Source organism: Rissa tridactyla, chromosome 2 (assembly GCF_028500815.1).
Source record: "Rissa tridactyla isolate bRisTri1 chromosome 2, bRisTri1.patW.cur.20221130, whole genome shotgun sequence".
NCBI lineage: Eukaryota > Metazoa > Chordata > Aves > Charadriiformes > Laridae > Rissa > Rissa tridactyla.
The window spans coordinates 155965771-155984330 of NC_071467.1; the positions used below are offsets into that span (position 1 = coordinate 155965771).

Genomic DNA, 18560 nt, shown 5'->3' on the forward strand with positions numbered 1-18560 from the left:
ATGACTAGTTACGATGATGAGGTAATTTTTTTAAAAATCTGTTGCCTAGTATTTTATATTAACCAATTAAATTTTTTGTACTACTATTTTCATTTTAGAACTGCATGAATTCTCAATTCAAAACCAGTTACTTTCTGACCACACAATGTACTAACAAAGTATTTTTGTCTCTCCCTAAAATCGTTAGGGAAGGCTTCTCAACTCTGTTTCTACAGATTTGATTTAATGACCTATCTTGTAACTTGGGTCACGCACATCAATTTCTTAGAATTTAGAAATTTTAATTTATGTTGTCAGTTGTTACTGTCACTTTGGTTGTTCTGCAGAAATTTGAATTCATGTCCTATCCAAGCTGCTGATTAAGATTAGCACTAGCCAGGTCACAATGGACCAGTTTATGCAAGCCTCTTAATTTAAACTGACACCAAATTAAGGTTTAATTAGGATGAAGGCCCACTTTATTCATGATACCAAGTTTCCTAATGCATTATTAGAGTGCAGCTAAGCTACCAGGGAGATGACTACAATAAGAACCAAGAGGTCTTCACCTAATCTTCTGGACTTTATGAACCAAAAGTCAAAAAGTTAAAACATACATGAAGGCCACAACCGATGAGATCTCTTTCATCAGGCCCCTTCGCATTTGGGAAGAAAACTCATTCACGTCGTCAAATTACTGCAGAATAGGGTTGGTATGTTTTTAGCACAGAACTTGTCTTCCACCTGCCTGACCTCCATTAAACTTACCAACACCTGCAATTCTCTCCTCACTAGCTCTTTATACAAGCTGCAAATACCTCTGTAAACACTGCAAAATACTCCATACTGCTGTGACACGTCTGAAAAAAAGCGTTGTTTACAGTTTTGAAATTCTCTGTTAAATCTCCATACTTTGCACATATGTTGGGAGACTTCCTTATACACAACAGTATAAGGAATTTGTCATAGAAAAGCTCCAGGTGAGTGAATACAGAACGTTTTAGTATTCCACTGCCAACACACAGATCTGATCTCTTTTCCCATCATACATTTTATTCCAATTACAGTTGGAATATGTTGTGAAACTGTCTTAAAATAACCCTCCAATTTTGGATGCTTTTTTTCCACAACTTTAAACGCTTTACAGATTCTTTGCTCTCATATTGGTTCTCCTTTATCACTTATCACTGTCAAGCATAGTTGTTTCTTTGACTACATAAAGTTCTCTCATTCTTAGATTTATCACCTTTCAAATGAAAACTTTTGAAACTATCGCCATGCAAACAGAATGCCAACTCTAGGTTAGCTCAACTATTTCCACTCCTGTAAAAACAAGAAGACTCTCAAAGAAAACAAAATTCTTTTCTATAGTGCTTTCGGTTTAACTGTTTGTTCAGATGTTACTGGGTACACTAAGAAAAAGATTTTACAACAAAAATGCAATGAAGTCCTGCTGTAGGTCCCTTTGGCGACTGGGCAAGTGATAGAAAGGCAAAGGGAAGGCTGATGAGCCATTTTCAGTGACATCTTTAAAGGTGTTTCATAGTCTTAGTCCTCTGCCTACCCTCCCAATAGCTCATCCCTGTAAGACACTGCAAGGATATGCACTAATTGCAAGCACACATAACTACAAAACCAGCATTCTTCATAAGCAGCTTTGAATTCCTTTGAATAAAGGCTAGATATAAAAGCACTTCTTACTGCACCCACTGTTTATGATCAAGAATTTTGGTCACAGTTTCAAAGCAAACAGTATATGGATGTACTGCATAATAGTCATAGACATTATGCTTTAAAAAAATGAAATATTACTCTTCTAGGGGAACCTACAGGTACACTCGATTCAATTCTCAAAGATATCTCATTGCCAAAATAATACTGCAAGCCTAGAAGTTTTAAGTAACTTAGTATCAAGTGTAGAAAGGCCAAAAGCAGTATCATTCTCACAAACTTGACAACTCCGGGGAGGGTCATCAGAACTTGATTGTCATGTCAGTAAAGACAGTTTTGTTTTTTTTAAGTGGAAGGTATTGAGTTGATACTTAAAAACCACATACATTTAAATTGAAGAACATGCACAACAGCACTGACTTAAGAAAAACACAAGCAAGTGCTGCGCTCATTGGTTTTCTTATACACTACAGAGCGTGCTTACTCTCCTCTGCTATTCTAATCTGGAACGTCTCTTACAGTGAGACAGATGCACCTCTTTTTTTTTTTTTTTAAAGACAAAATAGCAACAAGAAGAAAGACCACTGCCTACTTATAAACTAAAACAGGATTTCAGTCCAACCAAGAGGGAAGGTGAGAAGAAAGGAAAGCAAAGGGAAGCAAAGTCTTGGGGGGAAGAAAGAAGTTGGCAGAGCAGCCAATATACAAATAGTCTTTCAAAAGTTTGCCTCCCTAACCCACATCACAAAAATTCTTTAGAAGACTTGTTTCTGCATTTTCATGGGGCTATTTTTACTTTCTGTTTATACTAGTCCTCAGTTTGTTCTAACCCAGCAAAACCTGTGTTTAACATCCTCTTGGCTAAATTAATAAAAAGCGTCAACAAAAGATCATCAGATCCCGTGTTAATGGAATGCTAGAAGACATTAGGTTTTTAATAACTCAAAAAGATGACAGGTATTGTAGGACATTAAAAAAAAAAAACTGGCAAAGAGGAAGCAGTCTCATGACACTTCAAACCGTGGGTCCCACCGGGAGTTTGGTGCGCTACAACTATTCTCCAGCAAAGCTTCAGCCTCCGCCAAACCCCAGCAAAACTCATTTATCTTGTCGTAGGGAGCAGCCGAGCGTGTACTTCCAGCTGACAGCGTGGCACTTCCTCACCACACACCGCTGCCTGGCCTCCAACATCCCGCTCCCTCCGTGGGTCTCAATCAACAGAAATTCTGTAGCGCTAGCACTCCTCATTAGGCTGAACAGATGTCTCCCCAGTCACACTGAGACACAAAACTGTTTTGCATAACAATCTGCTGAAATTTCACACGTAGGGGAGTGAAAAAAAAAAAAAGAAAAAAAAAAAAAAAAGGAAAGATGTTGAAAAAGTTGGACCATGAAATGCTGATGCAGAAGCCTTACTGGCAACACACCAAAACAAGAAGTTAACACTGCTCTTTCCATTTTGGTTTGCAGCTTATACTGGGATGTATCATGGAACACTTGGAGACAACATGTTTTTGAAAAGGCATCTACTCGTAAGCATTAATCTGTGTGTGGGACAAAGTTCTGGAGAAAATGGACTACACCAGAGCTTTCAGATGAATTTGTTCTATGTACACCAAACTGTAGTTAAACAGCAAAATTTGAGGGCTCAAATATGCCTCTCTCACTTTAAGTAGTAAAATTCATGAACAAAACCTAAAGGAATCTGCATTTGGGACAGTACTTCTTGCACAAGTTTCCTTTCTTTTAGGGGAACGAAGTGTAACCCCACACAGAGCACTCTGCAGCCTGTCAGGACGCCAGGACCTGGGTTTAAAACCTCTGGATCCGGACAACAGTTTGCCCATTTTAAATGGCGACAGCTCTGGCCCTGGGAGTACCAGGTAAGGAGCACACTAACACCTCCACGTCTGATTGTGCATTCAGGTTTTAGAAGTGCTGAAGGTTGATCCCATGAAGAGCTACACACACAATTCACAACGTCTGTTTGAGGATTTATCTCCAAATATCAGCAGAACTTTTTCCTCCAAATTGAGGAACAGTAAAAACAAACCATGAAGGAATTAACACAAAACGGGGAGAGGAGGGAATTCAGAGGTAACTGTTAGCACTGAAGAGTTATTTTTTTTAGTGTTTAAGTCAACAATGTCTATTCCAGATATACGTGTTTCGTGACATTTAGAGAAAATTGCCAGTATCTCCTTTTCTGACTGTCTTAAAATAATGAAATTATACAGGATTGAAAACAATCACTAGCTTTTATGAGAATTACTCAATGGCAAGTTAGTAAATTAGTTAAGGTGCAGACATCTTTAAAGTCAATTCCATTACATTTATGATGGGATTAAAAAAGGTCCATTTATCCCTGCAGTATTGCTGCATATGTTATGTGAGCTTTACAATGACACCACGTTATAAAACGTTATGCTCTACTCAATAGGATACAAAGAAACGGCCTTCGGCTATCCTCTTTTGTGGGTCATTTGGAAAAAAATCATAGCACTTTTTAGTGCGTGCATTCAAGAATGGAATTAAGATTCTCTCCACCTACTGCAGGGAAGCTTAAAGCACTCATAAACAACTGGACACAGATTTATTGCCCACATCTTTAAAGTGACTGTCAAAACCCTAATGGCCAACATTAAGTACAGCTAAACCTCTATGTTACAAACCTCATTCCCCAAAATAAAACACCTAAAGGATTATTTTTTTTCTTTCACCTACAGGGCTTTTAATTTTAAGCACTTACTCTTATAGCCTAAGGAGTAGTTAATTTTTTTTTCTTTGTTAATTAGGAAGTACTTTTTACCATAAGAAAGTTTACCATTGACAACAGAAAAGGTTCAAGAGCATAAAGGAAACAAAACTGTCAAAGAATATTATCTTTCAAATTGCTTTTTCATCATTTCGATAACTCCATGACAGTATTGTAACTTCCCTTACTTGCCAAACTATTCAAATACTGACATAAAACTAACGGTTATGGAACTAATCACTTTCCAGAACGCCAAAAGAATGGTTGCAACATGCCTCTCTCCATTGCGAAGTCTACAGTATTGGTTCTATAGTAGAGAACTTAGTAAGATGAGCTATTTAGAACTCCCAGGAATATTTCCTATAGCAAAGCCTCCTTGCAACTGATTTTCACTATAATATCTAAGAACTTTCCTTTACAGGAAGCAGGAAGCTTCAGGAAGTTTTGATTATTCTCTTAAAACAAGTATGGCAAAAAAACATTTCAGAACAGAGTAAGTCTATCTGTCCTCACAAAAAAAAAAGATCTGTCGTAGTTACAGGATCTCCCTAATATCAATTCTGTAACATCAGATTTTCATGCCTTCCCTCCTAGTTTAATGATAGCTTTTCTCTGTAAACATTTTAAGTTGAATGGTAGTTATTGTGGCTTGCAAACCCAGCCATGGTACATTTATATGCACATGGTAGCAATAGCCTAATAAAATCTTAATTCTTTTCTGTTTTCTTTGGAGTTATTCTTGACACATGAAAATAAGAGATGCATGCATCTACTGAAAACAAAACACCCATCGAAAACATCCAAAGAATAATAAACTTACGACCATACCACCATGAACCAACCTAAATTCTACCAAACGGCAAACAAATATTTGTCAAAACTGGTACAAAGAGGGCCATAAGACAACCTACTTGTGGAGCTTAATAGCCAGTAACATCTTCACCTGTTAGCTTTTTATCCACTGTCACTGCAATAAACCTTACAGAAAATGGTATGCCCAGATCTATTAAAAAAAAGGAATAAATGCATATTCTTCAAGTTTATATGCGTAGATATATATATAGGTATATAAACAAAAATAAAAGAATGCTTACCAGAAAGGATAAAACATCATAGCATTTGTTTTTCTTGGCCCTTATTAGGACAAGAATTAACAACTTCAAGTTGCCTTAACAACTTTACAATTGTAAAGAACACTTCTGTATAAAAAGTTGGGTCGCAGAAAGGTTAGAATAGAAAATGGGGTATTCAAGCTGTGCAAGAGAGCAAATACGGGTAACTTGGAGGAGCTGAAGGCAAGTGAAACATCCTGGCCCCACTCTGTCCTGAAACAGATTCACAAAGAAGCTAACAACATGGGAAGGTAGACAAATTCAAAGCCAGGTGCTTCAGCTATCAGCTAATGAGACTGCTAACAACTCTAAGAACCCTACTGAAATCCTAACATGCACCATTACATGTATGTAATAAATGTAAACCCAAAAGTTTTTGTATGTGTATGTTTAGAGGCACGAAATTAAAAAAGCTAACCCTAGAGCCTTAAGTCCAGGTGATAATCTTCATGTAAAGAATATGCACATGCAAATGTGGGATCAAAGCAGTGTTTGAAAGGCAAGTTTGAAGGCTTTTTCAATGAAATGCAAGGGATGCAAAACTTGTATTTTCAGAACTGCATCTAGATATGCTTTAGCTTCAGCAGGAAAACATGGCTGAATCAGAATACCTCACAACTACCTCATAATATTAGAGATATCTAGAATAAGACTACTTCCCAACAGGGATGGCTAATGACATTGCTGCCTGAAGAGCAGGCATTTTCCCCCGTGCCATCACGTGGTCTTTCAAGAACAAGACAGACACATAGTGGGGTATGAGGACTAAATCTTACAGAATAAAGAATCTGGGAAAACCAGCTGACCTTGGCAAACTTGAGTGTCCACGAAACTAAAGCAGTTATTAGCCTCTGTCCTGGTTCCGGTGGGGATAGGGTTAACTTTTCCTGGTATTCCATGCCATGTGAGCCACGCCCACCCTGAGCTGCCGGGGGAGGGGGCAGGAAGTTGCTGCTTAAAAGCGGGCTGGGGCGGCTCGGGTCCAGTGAGCGGTGGGGGAGTGGCGGTTCCGTAATCGCGTTTGTATATTCCCCTATCTGTGTTGTTGTTGTTTGCCTGTTCCCTTTGCTGTTCTGTTAAACTGCCTTTGTCTCAACCCAAGAGTCTTGCCTTTTCTTACGATTCTTCCTGTGTTTGGAAGGCACGAGCGAGTGACACGTGGTTCTTTGTTGCCGTCTGAGGCTAAACCAAGACAGTCCTTTTTGGCGCCCAACGTGGGGCTCGAAGGGTTGAGATAACGACAGAATCCAACTAGAACGTGGAAAAAAACGGTTTTGGTTTTTTTTGTATGCATTTATTTTATTAGGTAAGTAGTCACTGGTCATCATGTTGCTTGGTTTGTTCTCATGGCTGTGTTACATAAATTCCTATATGGCTTATGTACTCCCTGCGATGCTGTTTACCATGTCTGGAAAAGGGATGAGGATTATCATTCTGCTGTCCTGTGCGATATCTGTTTATGATATGATAACATCACTGTTCAGGCGGCTATTTTGGGGTGTTTATGTGGTTTTGCTGTCCTGTCCGTACATTGGACACCGTCTCTCAGAATTTGTTAATAATTTCCCCAGCCCTTTTGCCTCCCTTTTCTCCTTCGGGTCAGGTATGACAGCTTTTGAGAATTTTGAATATCCTTGGGATACTCAAACTAGCGTGTTCCTAGTGCTATGTCTCCTGAATACGTTCCAGGTCTTGTTTAGGGTTACACGACTATTTAAGACTACCACCCGGAGATCTGCTCCGAGGCTGGATAGTCAGGGGTGGCACGGCATTTGGGAGAGCACGGGCAGGTACCTAGAGAACTACTCACCTCCAATGGTCTGGGACTTCACCCCTGAACAATTACAGGACCCTGATAAAGTGGTAGAATATTTGAAGGGAAAATGCTGTGGCTATTCTAGAGAGGCACAACTCACCGCGCTGTGCTGGGCCCTGGCCAGTATCTACCAGGCACTGCTCAGAATTATGCAGCACCCTCAAGGGGAAGAGATGGAAACCAGACCGGCGGCGCCTGCGGCTGCTGCAGCCCCCGTGGTAGCCACTGCCACTGAACCAGGGAACCAACCCGTGCCGGTATCAGTTGCCCCCATACAAAAGAAGAAGTACACAAAGAAATCAGTTCGCTTAGTAAGAGATGATGATGAACCAGGGCCATCACGAGAGCAGGAGGAAGAGGCAGAACCAGAGATAATTACTCGATCCCTATCCTTGAGTGAGCTGCGGGATATGCGAAAAGATTTTAGCCGACTTTCAGGCGAGCACATTGTCACCTGGCTGCTCCGGTGCTGGGATAATGGGGCCAGTAGCCTGGAATTAGAGGGTAGGGAGGCCAGGCAGCTGGGATCCCTGTCTAGGGAAGGTGGCATTGACAAGGCGATCGGGAAAAAGACCCAAGCCCTCAGCCTCTGGAAACGACTCCTGTTAGGCGTGAGGGAGAGGTACCCCTTCAGCGAGGATGTTGTATGTCAGCCAAGCAAGTGGACTACCATGGAAAGAGGTATCCAGTACCTGAGAGAATTAGCCGTGCGGGAGATGATTTATTATGACTTGGACAATGCAGACTTACCCACAGACCCTGATGAGGTGCGATGCACAAGGCCCATGTGGCGGAAGTTTGTACGGAGCGCACCATCGTCATATGCCAACTCCCTGGCAGTAATGGAATGGAAAGGTGAAGAGGGACCAACGGTGGATGAGGTAGCTGGCCGGCTCCGGCGATATGAAGAAAGTCTCTCTTCCCTCCTTGTCTCAGCTGTGGAGAAACTGTCGCGGAAGGTCCAGCAACTTGAAGAGAATATGTTCTACTCCCCACCTGCACGGGCCAGCATCTCAGCTATTAGAAGCAGGCATTTCCCCACTCAAGAAAGAGAGTACGGAGGGTACACACCACGAGGCACCCTGTGGTTCTACCTGCGGGACCACGGAGAGGACATGAGGAAGTGGGATGGACAACCTACTTCGATCCTGCGGACACGGGTACAGGAGTTGCAAGGAAGGACAACCACAAAAGGGGATCCCTCTAGGAAAAGTGCCGCCCCAGTTTCCAGTGGGCCGTTCCCCAGACAAAGCAGAAGGCCTGATCTTGCTTCTGATCCTCTTGAAGGAACTTCCAAGTCATTTATGCAAGAAGTGAGTAATGGATACTATGACCAGTATTAGGGGGGCCCTGCCTCCGGCCAGGTGGAGGAAAGGGACAACCGGGTTTATTGGACAGTGTGGATTCGATGGCCTGGCACATCAGACCCACAGGAGTATAAGGCTCTAGTGGACACGGGTGCGCAGTGTACTTTAATACCATCAAGCTATAGAGGGGCAGAACCCATTTGTATTTCTGGGGTGACAGGGGGATCCCAAGAGTTGACTGTACTGGAGGCAGAAGCGAGCCTAACTGGGAATGAGTGGCAAAAGCATCCCATTGTGACTGGCCCAGAGGCTCCATGCATCCTTGGTATAGATTACCTCAGGAGAGGGTATTTTAAGGACCCAAAAGGGTACCGCTGGGCCTTTGGCATAGCTGCTTTGGAGACAGAGGAAGTTAAACAGTTGTCTGCCTTGCCTGGTCTCTCGGAGGATTCTTCTGTTGTGGGGTTGTTGAGGGTCAAAGAACAACAGGTGCCGATTGCTACCACAACGGTGCATCGGCGGCAGTATCGCACTAACCGAGACTCTCTGATTCCCATCCATGAGCTGATTCGTCAACTAGAGGTTCAAGGAGTGATCAGCAAGACTCGCTCACCCTTTAACAGTCCCATATGGCCGGTGCGAAAATCTAATGGAGAGTGGAGGCTAACTGTAGACTATCGTGGTCTGAATGAAGTCACGCCACCGCTGAGTGCTGCTGTGCCGGACATGCTAGAACTCCAGTACGAACTGGAGTCCAAGGCAGCCAAGTGGTATGCCACGATTGATATAGCGAATGCATTCTTCTCAATCCCTTTGGCAGCAGAGTGCAGGCCACAGTTTGCTTTCACTTGGAGGGGCATCCAATACACCTGGAATCGACTGCCCCAGGGGTGGAAACACAGCCCCACCATTTGCCATGGACTGATCCAGACTGCACTGGAACAGGGTGAAGCTCCAGAACATCTGCAGTACATTGATGACATCATTGTATGGGGAAACACAGCAGAAGAAGTTTTTGAGAAAGGGAGTAAAGTAGTCCAAATCCTTTTGAATGCTGGTTTTGCTATAAAGCGAAGTAAGGTCAAGGGACCTGCGCAGGAGATCCAGTTTTTAGGAATAAAATGGCAAGATGGACGCCGTCAGATTCCAATGGATGTGATCAACAAAATAGCAGCTATGTCTCCACCAACTAGTAAAAAGGAAACACAGGCTTTCTTAGGTATTGTGGGTTTTTGGAGAATGCATATCCCAGATTACAGTCAAATTGTAAGCCCTCTGTATCAAGTAACCTGGAAGAAGAATGATTTTAAATGGGGTCCTGAGCAACGACAAGCTTTTGAACAAATCAAACAGGAAATAGTCCATGCAGTGGCCCTGGGGCCAGTCCGGGCAGGACAAGATGTTAAAAATGTGCTCTACACTGCAGCCGGGGAGAACGGCCCTACCTGGAGCCTCTGGCAGAAAGCACCAGGGGAGACTCGAGGTCGACCCCTAGGGTTTTGGAGTCGTGGATACAGAGGATCCGAAGCCCGCTACACTCCAACAGAAAAAGAGATATTGGCAGCATATGAAGGGGTTCGAGCTGCTTCGGAAGTAGTCGGTACAGAAGCACAGCTCCTCTTAGCACCTTGACTGCCGGTGCTGGGTTGGATGTTCAAAGAAAGGGTCCCCACCACACATCATGCAACCGATGCTACATGGAGTAAGTGGATTGCACTGATCACGCAGCGAACTCGAATGGGAAACCCCAGTCGCCCGGGAATTCTGGAAGTGATCATGGACTGGCCAGAAGGCAAGGATTTCGGAATGTCACCAGAGGAGGAGGTGACGCGTGCAGAAGAGGCCCCACCATATAATAAACTGCCAGAAAATGAGAAGAAATATGCCTTGTTCACTGATGGGTCCTGCCGTATTGTGGGAAAGCATCGAAAGTGGAAGGCTGCTGTGTGGAGTCCTACACGACGGGTTGCAGAAGCCAGTGAGGGACAGGGTGAATCGAGCCAGTTTGCAGAGGTGAAGGCTATTCAGCTGGCTTTGGACATTGCTGAGCGAGAAAAATGGCCAGTACTTTATCTCTACACTGACTCATGGATGGTGGCAAATGCTCTGTGGGGATGGTTACAGCAGTGGAAGCAGGGCAACTGGCAGCGCAGAGGCAAACCCATCTGGGCTGCTGACCTATGGCAAGATATTGCTGCCCGGATAGAGAATCTGGTTGTGAAAGTACGCCATGTAGATGCCCACGTACCGAAGAATCGGGCCACGGAGGAACATCAGAACAACCAGCAGGTGGATCGGGCCGCTAGGATTGAAGTGGCTCAGGTGGATCTGGACTGGCAACATAAGGGTGAACTATTCATAGCTCGGTGGGCCCATGACTCCTCAGGCCACCAAGGGAGAGATGCGACATATAGATGGGCTCGTGACCGAGGGGTGGACTTGACCATGGACACTATTGCACAGGTCATCCATGAATGTGAGACATGCGCTGCGATCAAACAAGCCAAGCGTTTGAAGCCTCTTTGGTATGGAGGGCGATGGCTGAAATACAAATATGGGGAGGCCTGGCAGATTGATTATATCACACTGCCACAAACCCGTCAAGGCAAGCGCTATGTGCTCACAATGGTGGAAGCAACCACTGGATGGCTGGAAACATACCCTGTGCCCCATGCCACTGCCCGGAACACTATCCTGGGCCTTGAAAAGCAAGTCCTGTGGCGACATGGTACCCCAGAGAGAATTGAGTCGGACAACGGGACTCATTTCCGAAACAGCCTCATAGACACCTGGGCCAAAGAGCATGGTATCGAGTGGGTGTATCACATCCCCTATCACGCCCCAGCCTCTGGGAAGATAGAACGATACAATGGACTGTTAAAAACTACACTGAGAGCAATGGGTGGTGGGACTTTCAAACACTGGGATACGCATTTAGCAAAAGCTACCTGGCTAGTTAACACCAGGGGATCTAACAATCGGGCTGGCCCTGCCCAATCAAAATTTCCACGTACTGTAGAAGGGGATAGAGTCCCCGTAGTGCACATGAAGAATATGCTAGGGAAGACAGTCTGGGTTAGTCCTGCCTCAGGCAAAGGCAAACCCATCCGTGGGATTGCTTTTGCCCAAGGACCTGGGTGCACTTGGTGGGTGATGCGGCAGGATGGGGAAGTCCGATGTGTACCTCATGGAGATCTGATTTTGGGCGAGAATAGCCAATGAATCAGATTGTGTGCTGTTAATTGCTATAATTGCTATCAGTTGTACTACAAGTAAGGCACAGGGATGATGGGATAAGAACTGATCTCAGCAGCCGGCGCCCAGCAGTTTCCTCAAGATCCACATCTTCAGCCCACGGACTGCGTGCATGAGCCACACCAGGTGCACCAGTCACAAGCTCCGAAAAAAATACAGCATGCAACAGACCAGAACCACCCAGCATCTCACCTGCCCTGAGAGACTGTTTTAACAGATGGAGCCCAAAGCCGTGGATTAAAAGAACTCAACGGACACTTTGGAGGGATGACCCATAAACTAAGGGCATTATATGTGTGTGTATATATATATATATAACAGGGGAAAGTGGTGGCAATTCATTGGAACCTGCTGGGCATGGCATAGATGGTATGGAATAAGGGGTGGATAATGTCCTGGTTCCGGTGGGGATAGGGTTAACTTTTCCTGGTATTCCATGCCATGTGAGCCACGCCCACCCTGAGCTGCCGGGGGAGGGGGCAGGAAGTTGCTGCTTAAAAGCGGGCTGGGGCAGCCCGGGTCCGTCCGGCGAGCGGCGAGGGAGCGGCGGTTCCGTAATCGCGTTTGTATATTCCCCTATCCGTGGTGGTGTTGTTTGTCTGTTCCCTTTGCTGTTCTGTTAAACTGCCTTTGTCTCAACCCAAGAGTCTTGCCTTTTCTTACGATTCTTCCTGTGTTAGGAAGGCACGAGCGAGCGACACGTGGTTCTTTGTTGCCGTCTGAGGCTAAACCACGACAGCCTCTTGATACAGAATGCCATTTTGACATTAATTCCCAATTCAATGTCAGATTCAGCCCAGCATACTAATTGGCTGCTGCTTAAGTATTTTTAAATTTTTTTAATTCCTATTTTCCATCAGGCATAGGAGTATGAAGATGAAGAGTTGAAGAAGCAAGACATATTTGCCGTTCTTTAGTTTCAAAGTTCTATTCCAGCTCCATTCAGAGACATACCAACAGCAAATGAAGAACCTTCCTTTCTGATCTCCTATAGCCACGCAACAAGAGTGAAAGGAGAAAGCATATGCTGTATTCTGAAAGTGTTGTAAGTCACTTTGTTCATCTCTTCATCAGAAATAACATAAGATACACTTTCAGCAATTTTCTGAGCTTGCCCAGAAAGTAACACAAAGATATAGATTCAACAGCTAACACACATTCATGTTTGATGCACTGGCTCAGTCTAGCTACAAAGATTAGTAAGTTTAAGAAGTCATAAACAAACTTTGCAATTTTTCTAGTTAAGTCAAATGTACCTGCTCAAATTTTTCTTTTTTTTGAAGACAAAAATGCGTTTAGTCACCATGACAAGTTGGCGCATAACTATAAACCGAACAACCAATAAGCATTAACACAGGATATTCACTTAAGGATTGCAACCCAAAGCTGCTCCTGAAAACAACATTTTACTCTTCGAAGGATGATATTTGCAAGCCCAGGTGTGGAAGTTCTGCACATTTTTATTCAAGCATTTCAAGAAATATGTGCCCAACCACTGTGTACCTTTGACTGTCTCTAAACAAAACAAAACACTTTAGTATCTAGCAACTAACTCTTGAGTTGCCCTTAAGCATCAACATACTACAAATACATACCGAAAGCAGCTTATGGTTTAAAAGATGTACACGAACACACTAGCTAATAAGCATTCTGTTGCCAACCGGGTATTTAATTATTTCCAGTGTTACCAAATTGTCAGAACTAACGCATAAAATCTGTAAAGTACTTGACTGGACCTCTACAGACTAAGATTTTTTTTTTAAGCTACAAATGCTAAAGATGTCCAATACAAACACTGTAGAAGGCTCTGCACATCAAGAAAGAGCTCAGCACACGCAGAGTACCTGAAGAGACATGAAATCTCATCAAGTACATATGCAAGAGAATGTCAGCGCCAGAGCTGTTCAACTAGGTCACCAGGTTGGCAAAAGAATGGCCTTCAGAGCCCTGGACAAGATGGCTGTGCAGGGGTTGGCAAACAAAAGCAGGAGCGAAGCTGGAATGAAAATTGCCAGGTAGATGTTCAAAGCGTTTTGCTCTTCAGAGCACCACCTTAGTTCAACTTGAAGAGTTCTAATCAATAACCTCTAAATGCAATAATTTCTCAACAGGAGAACAGCTAGTGCTATACATTATCAAACGTATTTTAAAGCAGTATCTGCTGGAAAAAAGGTGTCGGAATTTGAGTCCCCAATATAATTTTTGGAGGCTTTCACTCAGGAAGTCAATTTAATTAACATGCAACAAGTAAGCGTCTGGATGATAATATGAATGTAATCTTTTCCCAAGGCTCTGTTAAACGCCTCACAGAGGGATGTGACTAACAGCATTAGTAATATAAAATCCTACTGGTGTGTGCACAGGATCGGACAATAACAAAGTTTTACATTTAAGCAAAAATCAGTCTTATTTCCACACCATTTCTTTATTTTTTAATCAGTAGAGAATAAGTAGTGAGACGAACTGGGGGTATGGTAAACCTAAAAGAAAATGTGACAAGATATTTTTATCACTATGCGAGCAGAGCACAGGCACCTAAGTCACAACACTGAAGTGAAACAGCCATTTGTAAGAAACATGTAAACAAGCAATGTTTACAGATTTGGAAGCTTCCCGAGGAAGATGCAACTTCGAAAAAGACCTGAATGTACTTTGCAGACTCAGACAAATGCAGGCTTGAAGTGCAGCAGTACTAACAATGCACTAAACCTGGTCTTTGGATACATAAATGTCAAAATATATTGCAAAACACACTCTGAGGCAAAATAGGTAACTTATAAAAAAAACCCTAGTAATTTGCAGAGAAAAAAAGTATAGGAAACTTCTATCATCACCTAAGTATCTATTAATATAGGAAACAAAGCTCTTCAAGATAAAATCCATCAGCTAGAAATGAAGCTATTCAAGGGAGGCACAAAAAGTTTAACAGGGAGGTTAACTACACACTGAGCAACATACAGGATTTACCAAGGGCTAAGCTGAAATCCTTATCATTGGAACAACCTAATATACAGTTGGCAATTCTTCTAAAATTACCTCCTAATTCAAAACAGGCATCAATGCATGAAGCTTGAGACAGATATGCTGATCACAGCAGATTCCTTCTGGCCTTACTGGAGGATAATTTATTTTCTTGGACTGTCACAGTAGTAGACAATAAGAAGTATTCTACTTTTAATAAAGCGAGCCACCATATGCTCAGAACACCAAAATAATAGGTGATTTCTTAGTCTACCTACTTGAAATACAAATAAACTCTCATAGCTGGTACATATACACCTGTTTTGACAGAACATCACTTTATGGTACAAGGCAATGCACAGCAACTGCTTTCCATTTTCAGATGTCAATTAATTTTATAAAATCATACTCTGCATATAACAGGATACCTTAGCCTCACAATCCATCAGCATCATTCTGTTACATTTTTTACAAGATAATGTGCCATTTTGACTAAATCTTAAAGCTAACTCACTAAGGCTACTGCAAAGGAAGTTGAAATTACACTATCCATGAATGTCTTCAGTACACAAGCAGACAAAAAGTGCAACATTGCAGTGAACAAAAAAACCTGCATTTCCGAGTAGGTTTAAAGCCTCAATCCCCTCTCTCACATTCCCAAAACAGAAAACTGCTCTTGGTGGCAGGAATCCCACGTCAGATGCAAAGCTTCAAGAAGCAGAGGCCGTCTGCTCCACTCCCCCTCTAGGGTCGGGCCCCACAGAGCCCCCAGCCCCTCTCTGTGCGTGGGACCACGGGCGTGATGCTCTGCGGGAAGGCTGCATCACTCTGGCCGGGAGCCTTCGTCAGCACTGACCTCGCTCTTCAGGGTCCGGTTTAGTTCTGTTGTCAAAGCACTCAGCCCCAAGAGGAGCTTTACAGCATTTGAGACAGAAGGGAGCGCTGGGCAGGGTCAAACAGGGTGTGAGGGACCAAAAACTTCAACTCTGAGCCATGCATCTCTGGGATTCGGTGATGGTTTGGATCCCTTGTGAGGAGTATCAGGATGGAATAAGATTTTGGGGGCTACAACACAATAAACTGTGTGTTGGCCTCATGATTGAGATGTTTGGCATCTAATTATAGTAGTTTAACGCATTAGGAGTCGATCTGGTGAAATACACAGGGGAAAAAAAAAAGCTGCTCTATGAGCTCTAGACAGCTATTCATCAGGTACTACTACTTAGCAAGAGGCTGTTAAAACTTATGGCTGAGGACTTTAAATTATCAGCACTAATAACTGTAACATCCAATTTACAGAACCAATTCCAAGAGCCTGTCAAAATATTAAAAACTTGGCAAATTATTCAAACAGATATTCAGGAAAGCCAAAAAAAGTCTTCTGTATTTGTATTTTCCAGTCAACAGATAAACCAGTTTCTTCTATGCTGCTTAATGTGAGAAGATTGTTACATGTTGATTCGAGAGTAGTAGTTTAAAAATATTTTGCTAATAGGCAGTACAATAGTGGACCAAAAAATAAAATCCCTCAAAGTATGTCTTGACTGCAAAATACCAAGCTCCTGTCTTCCCCTCTGACTTCATTCCTCATAAAATACTTGTTTTCCGTAACAGAATCACCTCTTCAACAAAACAGAGAGCTGAACAACCTTAGCCATTGAACAGTAAAGTCAGTTTTGAGATTCTTAGAAGTTAGAGTGTATTTGATGAAAAAGCCTTTGTCAACACTAAAAACTGATACATTCAAAGAACAAAATGGAGACAGACAATACAAGACACAAACACAAATATGAAGACAATTAAAAGCTGGAATAAAAGTGACCTAAGAGGTTGCTCAAGGTCTATTCCATTCATAAAAAAATAAACTTCCTGATAGTTTATAGGTCTCAGTGATAAAGGCCAAAATACCAACTAACAGCTTCTACAGTATGCACCATCACCCCACATCAACATCATTTGGTCAGCACACATATGGAAAAACACTAATGTCAATCACGGTCCTTTCTCTGAAAAAATGTCCTGGGACAAAGCAATTAATTAGCTCAGAAAAAAATGCAAGCACCAGTGGACACAAAGACTTCCAACTTTTACAAGTCATTCTAGAAAAAGCAACAGAAGAGTACAAAAATTATGGCATGAAACAATTCCAGGATGCAGGCCATAAAACTAAGCTTACTCTTCTAGCAGGAGAAGATGGCTACTTATATGGGATGATTGTCGTTCACCAAATAATTTATCAAGCTGAGGAGTCTGGGGCAGGGTGGGGCTTGAAAGGTTTTACTTTATATATAGGTTAGCCAACAGATGGAAAAATGAGAAAGTGGATACTGAAACTCAGTTTTAATGCAATAGATATTTATGGGTTTTGTTTTGAGCTAGGATTAACAATCATCTTTTATTCTGAAGAAGGGAGGTGAAATCTGTTTCTGAAACAGTCAAGTTCAAACATTCCAAAAATCTTTAAAAAAAGATTCACTTCCTTGGATAAAGTATTTCCAAGTTACTCCTGCATTTGCCATGTATCAAAGTTCTGATTAACAGAAAGGTAAGTCAACACCATAACACAGATTCATGACTACGTTTGCCCATATTCAACAGTAGCCACTATAAAAACGTAAAGCCTAAATCGGTAACTAAAAATGTTACACCAAAACCACTGTTTTGACAGAACATGGTAATCAGTGTCCTTACTTTAATTTCTTATTTTATGTACAAATTAGAAGCTTTAGAAGTAAAAATTAATCCTGCCTTTCCCCCGTCCGCAACTGGTTCCAAAGAAGTAACCTTTATTTCACACACAGTATCATGACAAGCAGAGGTAATCTGCTTGATCGACTTCATTACAGCAATACCCCTAAACTACGGGCATAACCAATGCCAAAACCAACCTTATACCTTCAATTGCCTTTAACTGTAAGAACTTTTACCTACACTTACTATATAAGCAATATTACACCAAGAGCCCTGGCTGCTGTTTTGGAAATTAAGTACTGCTGTGTTACATTTGAAGGAGGACAGTTAGGGGTTTCTGTGAAAATCAGCCTCATAAAACAGGGGAATGAACTTAGTACCTCAAAAAGAGCACAGGAACAGTTTTGTTCAGATTAGCAACTGGATACATTTATACTTTTGGAACTTGTAAAAACCTGTGAAGGAACTGTCACTTACTCTGTGTGGCCCTGAAAGACATTCACAGAATGGATAGAAGGATCTCTGAAATCCCACAGACGGAAGGTTGTATCGCGTGATGATGTCACCACAAGACGTTGGGTGGGATGTGTACAACAATGTGTTAGCTCTTGGTCATGCCCTACAATCACAGATGAGAACATGTAAGGTAATGAAAATAAGACTTTTCATTTCCACATACGCTTGGAATGAAATGCTGATGACTTATTTTTCCCCAAACAGCAAAAGAAGAATAATCATTCTGAACTCTAATGTTACTACTGCTGTTAAAGTTTAGAACTATATTTAAAAGCAAAAAGAACCAAACTTCACACCAATATTAAGTAGCAAATTGCTACTTAATATGCCATAAACAGAACAAAAACACTTTGCAAGAAATAAAATTTGGCTACAATCAGTTTAAAAACAACTACTTCATAGGATATATCACAAGCTTAGAAGAACACAAATTCACGCTCAGAGGATTAATAAGGTTGGAATTTTAGAAACCATTACAATATTGAGCAGCAGCTCAA

At 42.2% G+C, this 18560-nt stretch overlaps 1 protein-coding gene across 6 annotated transcripts in view; it reads right to left on the bottom strand.

Moving 5' to 3' along the window:
* Positions 1–18560, bottom strand: part of WDR37 (WD repeat domain 37) — a 52512-nt gene that overhangs the window by 6173 nt on the left and 27779 nt on the right. For 4 of the 6 annotated variants that reach the window (XM_054189943.1, XM_054189944.1, XM_054189946.1 and 1 more), the window contains one exon: positions 18025–18166. In XM_054189943.1, the coding sequence (XP_054045918.1) occupies positions 18025–18166 (142 nt within the window). Of the gene's footprint in view, positions 1–12687; positions 14376–16012; positions 16584–18024; positions 18167–18560 lie in introns of those variants that run through there. The other 2 variants (XM_054189948.1, XM_054189947.1) reach the window with 2 other exon arrangements.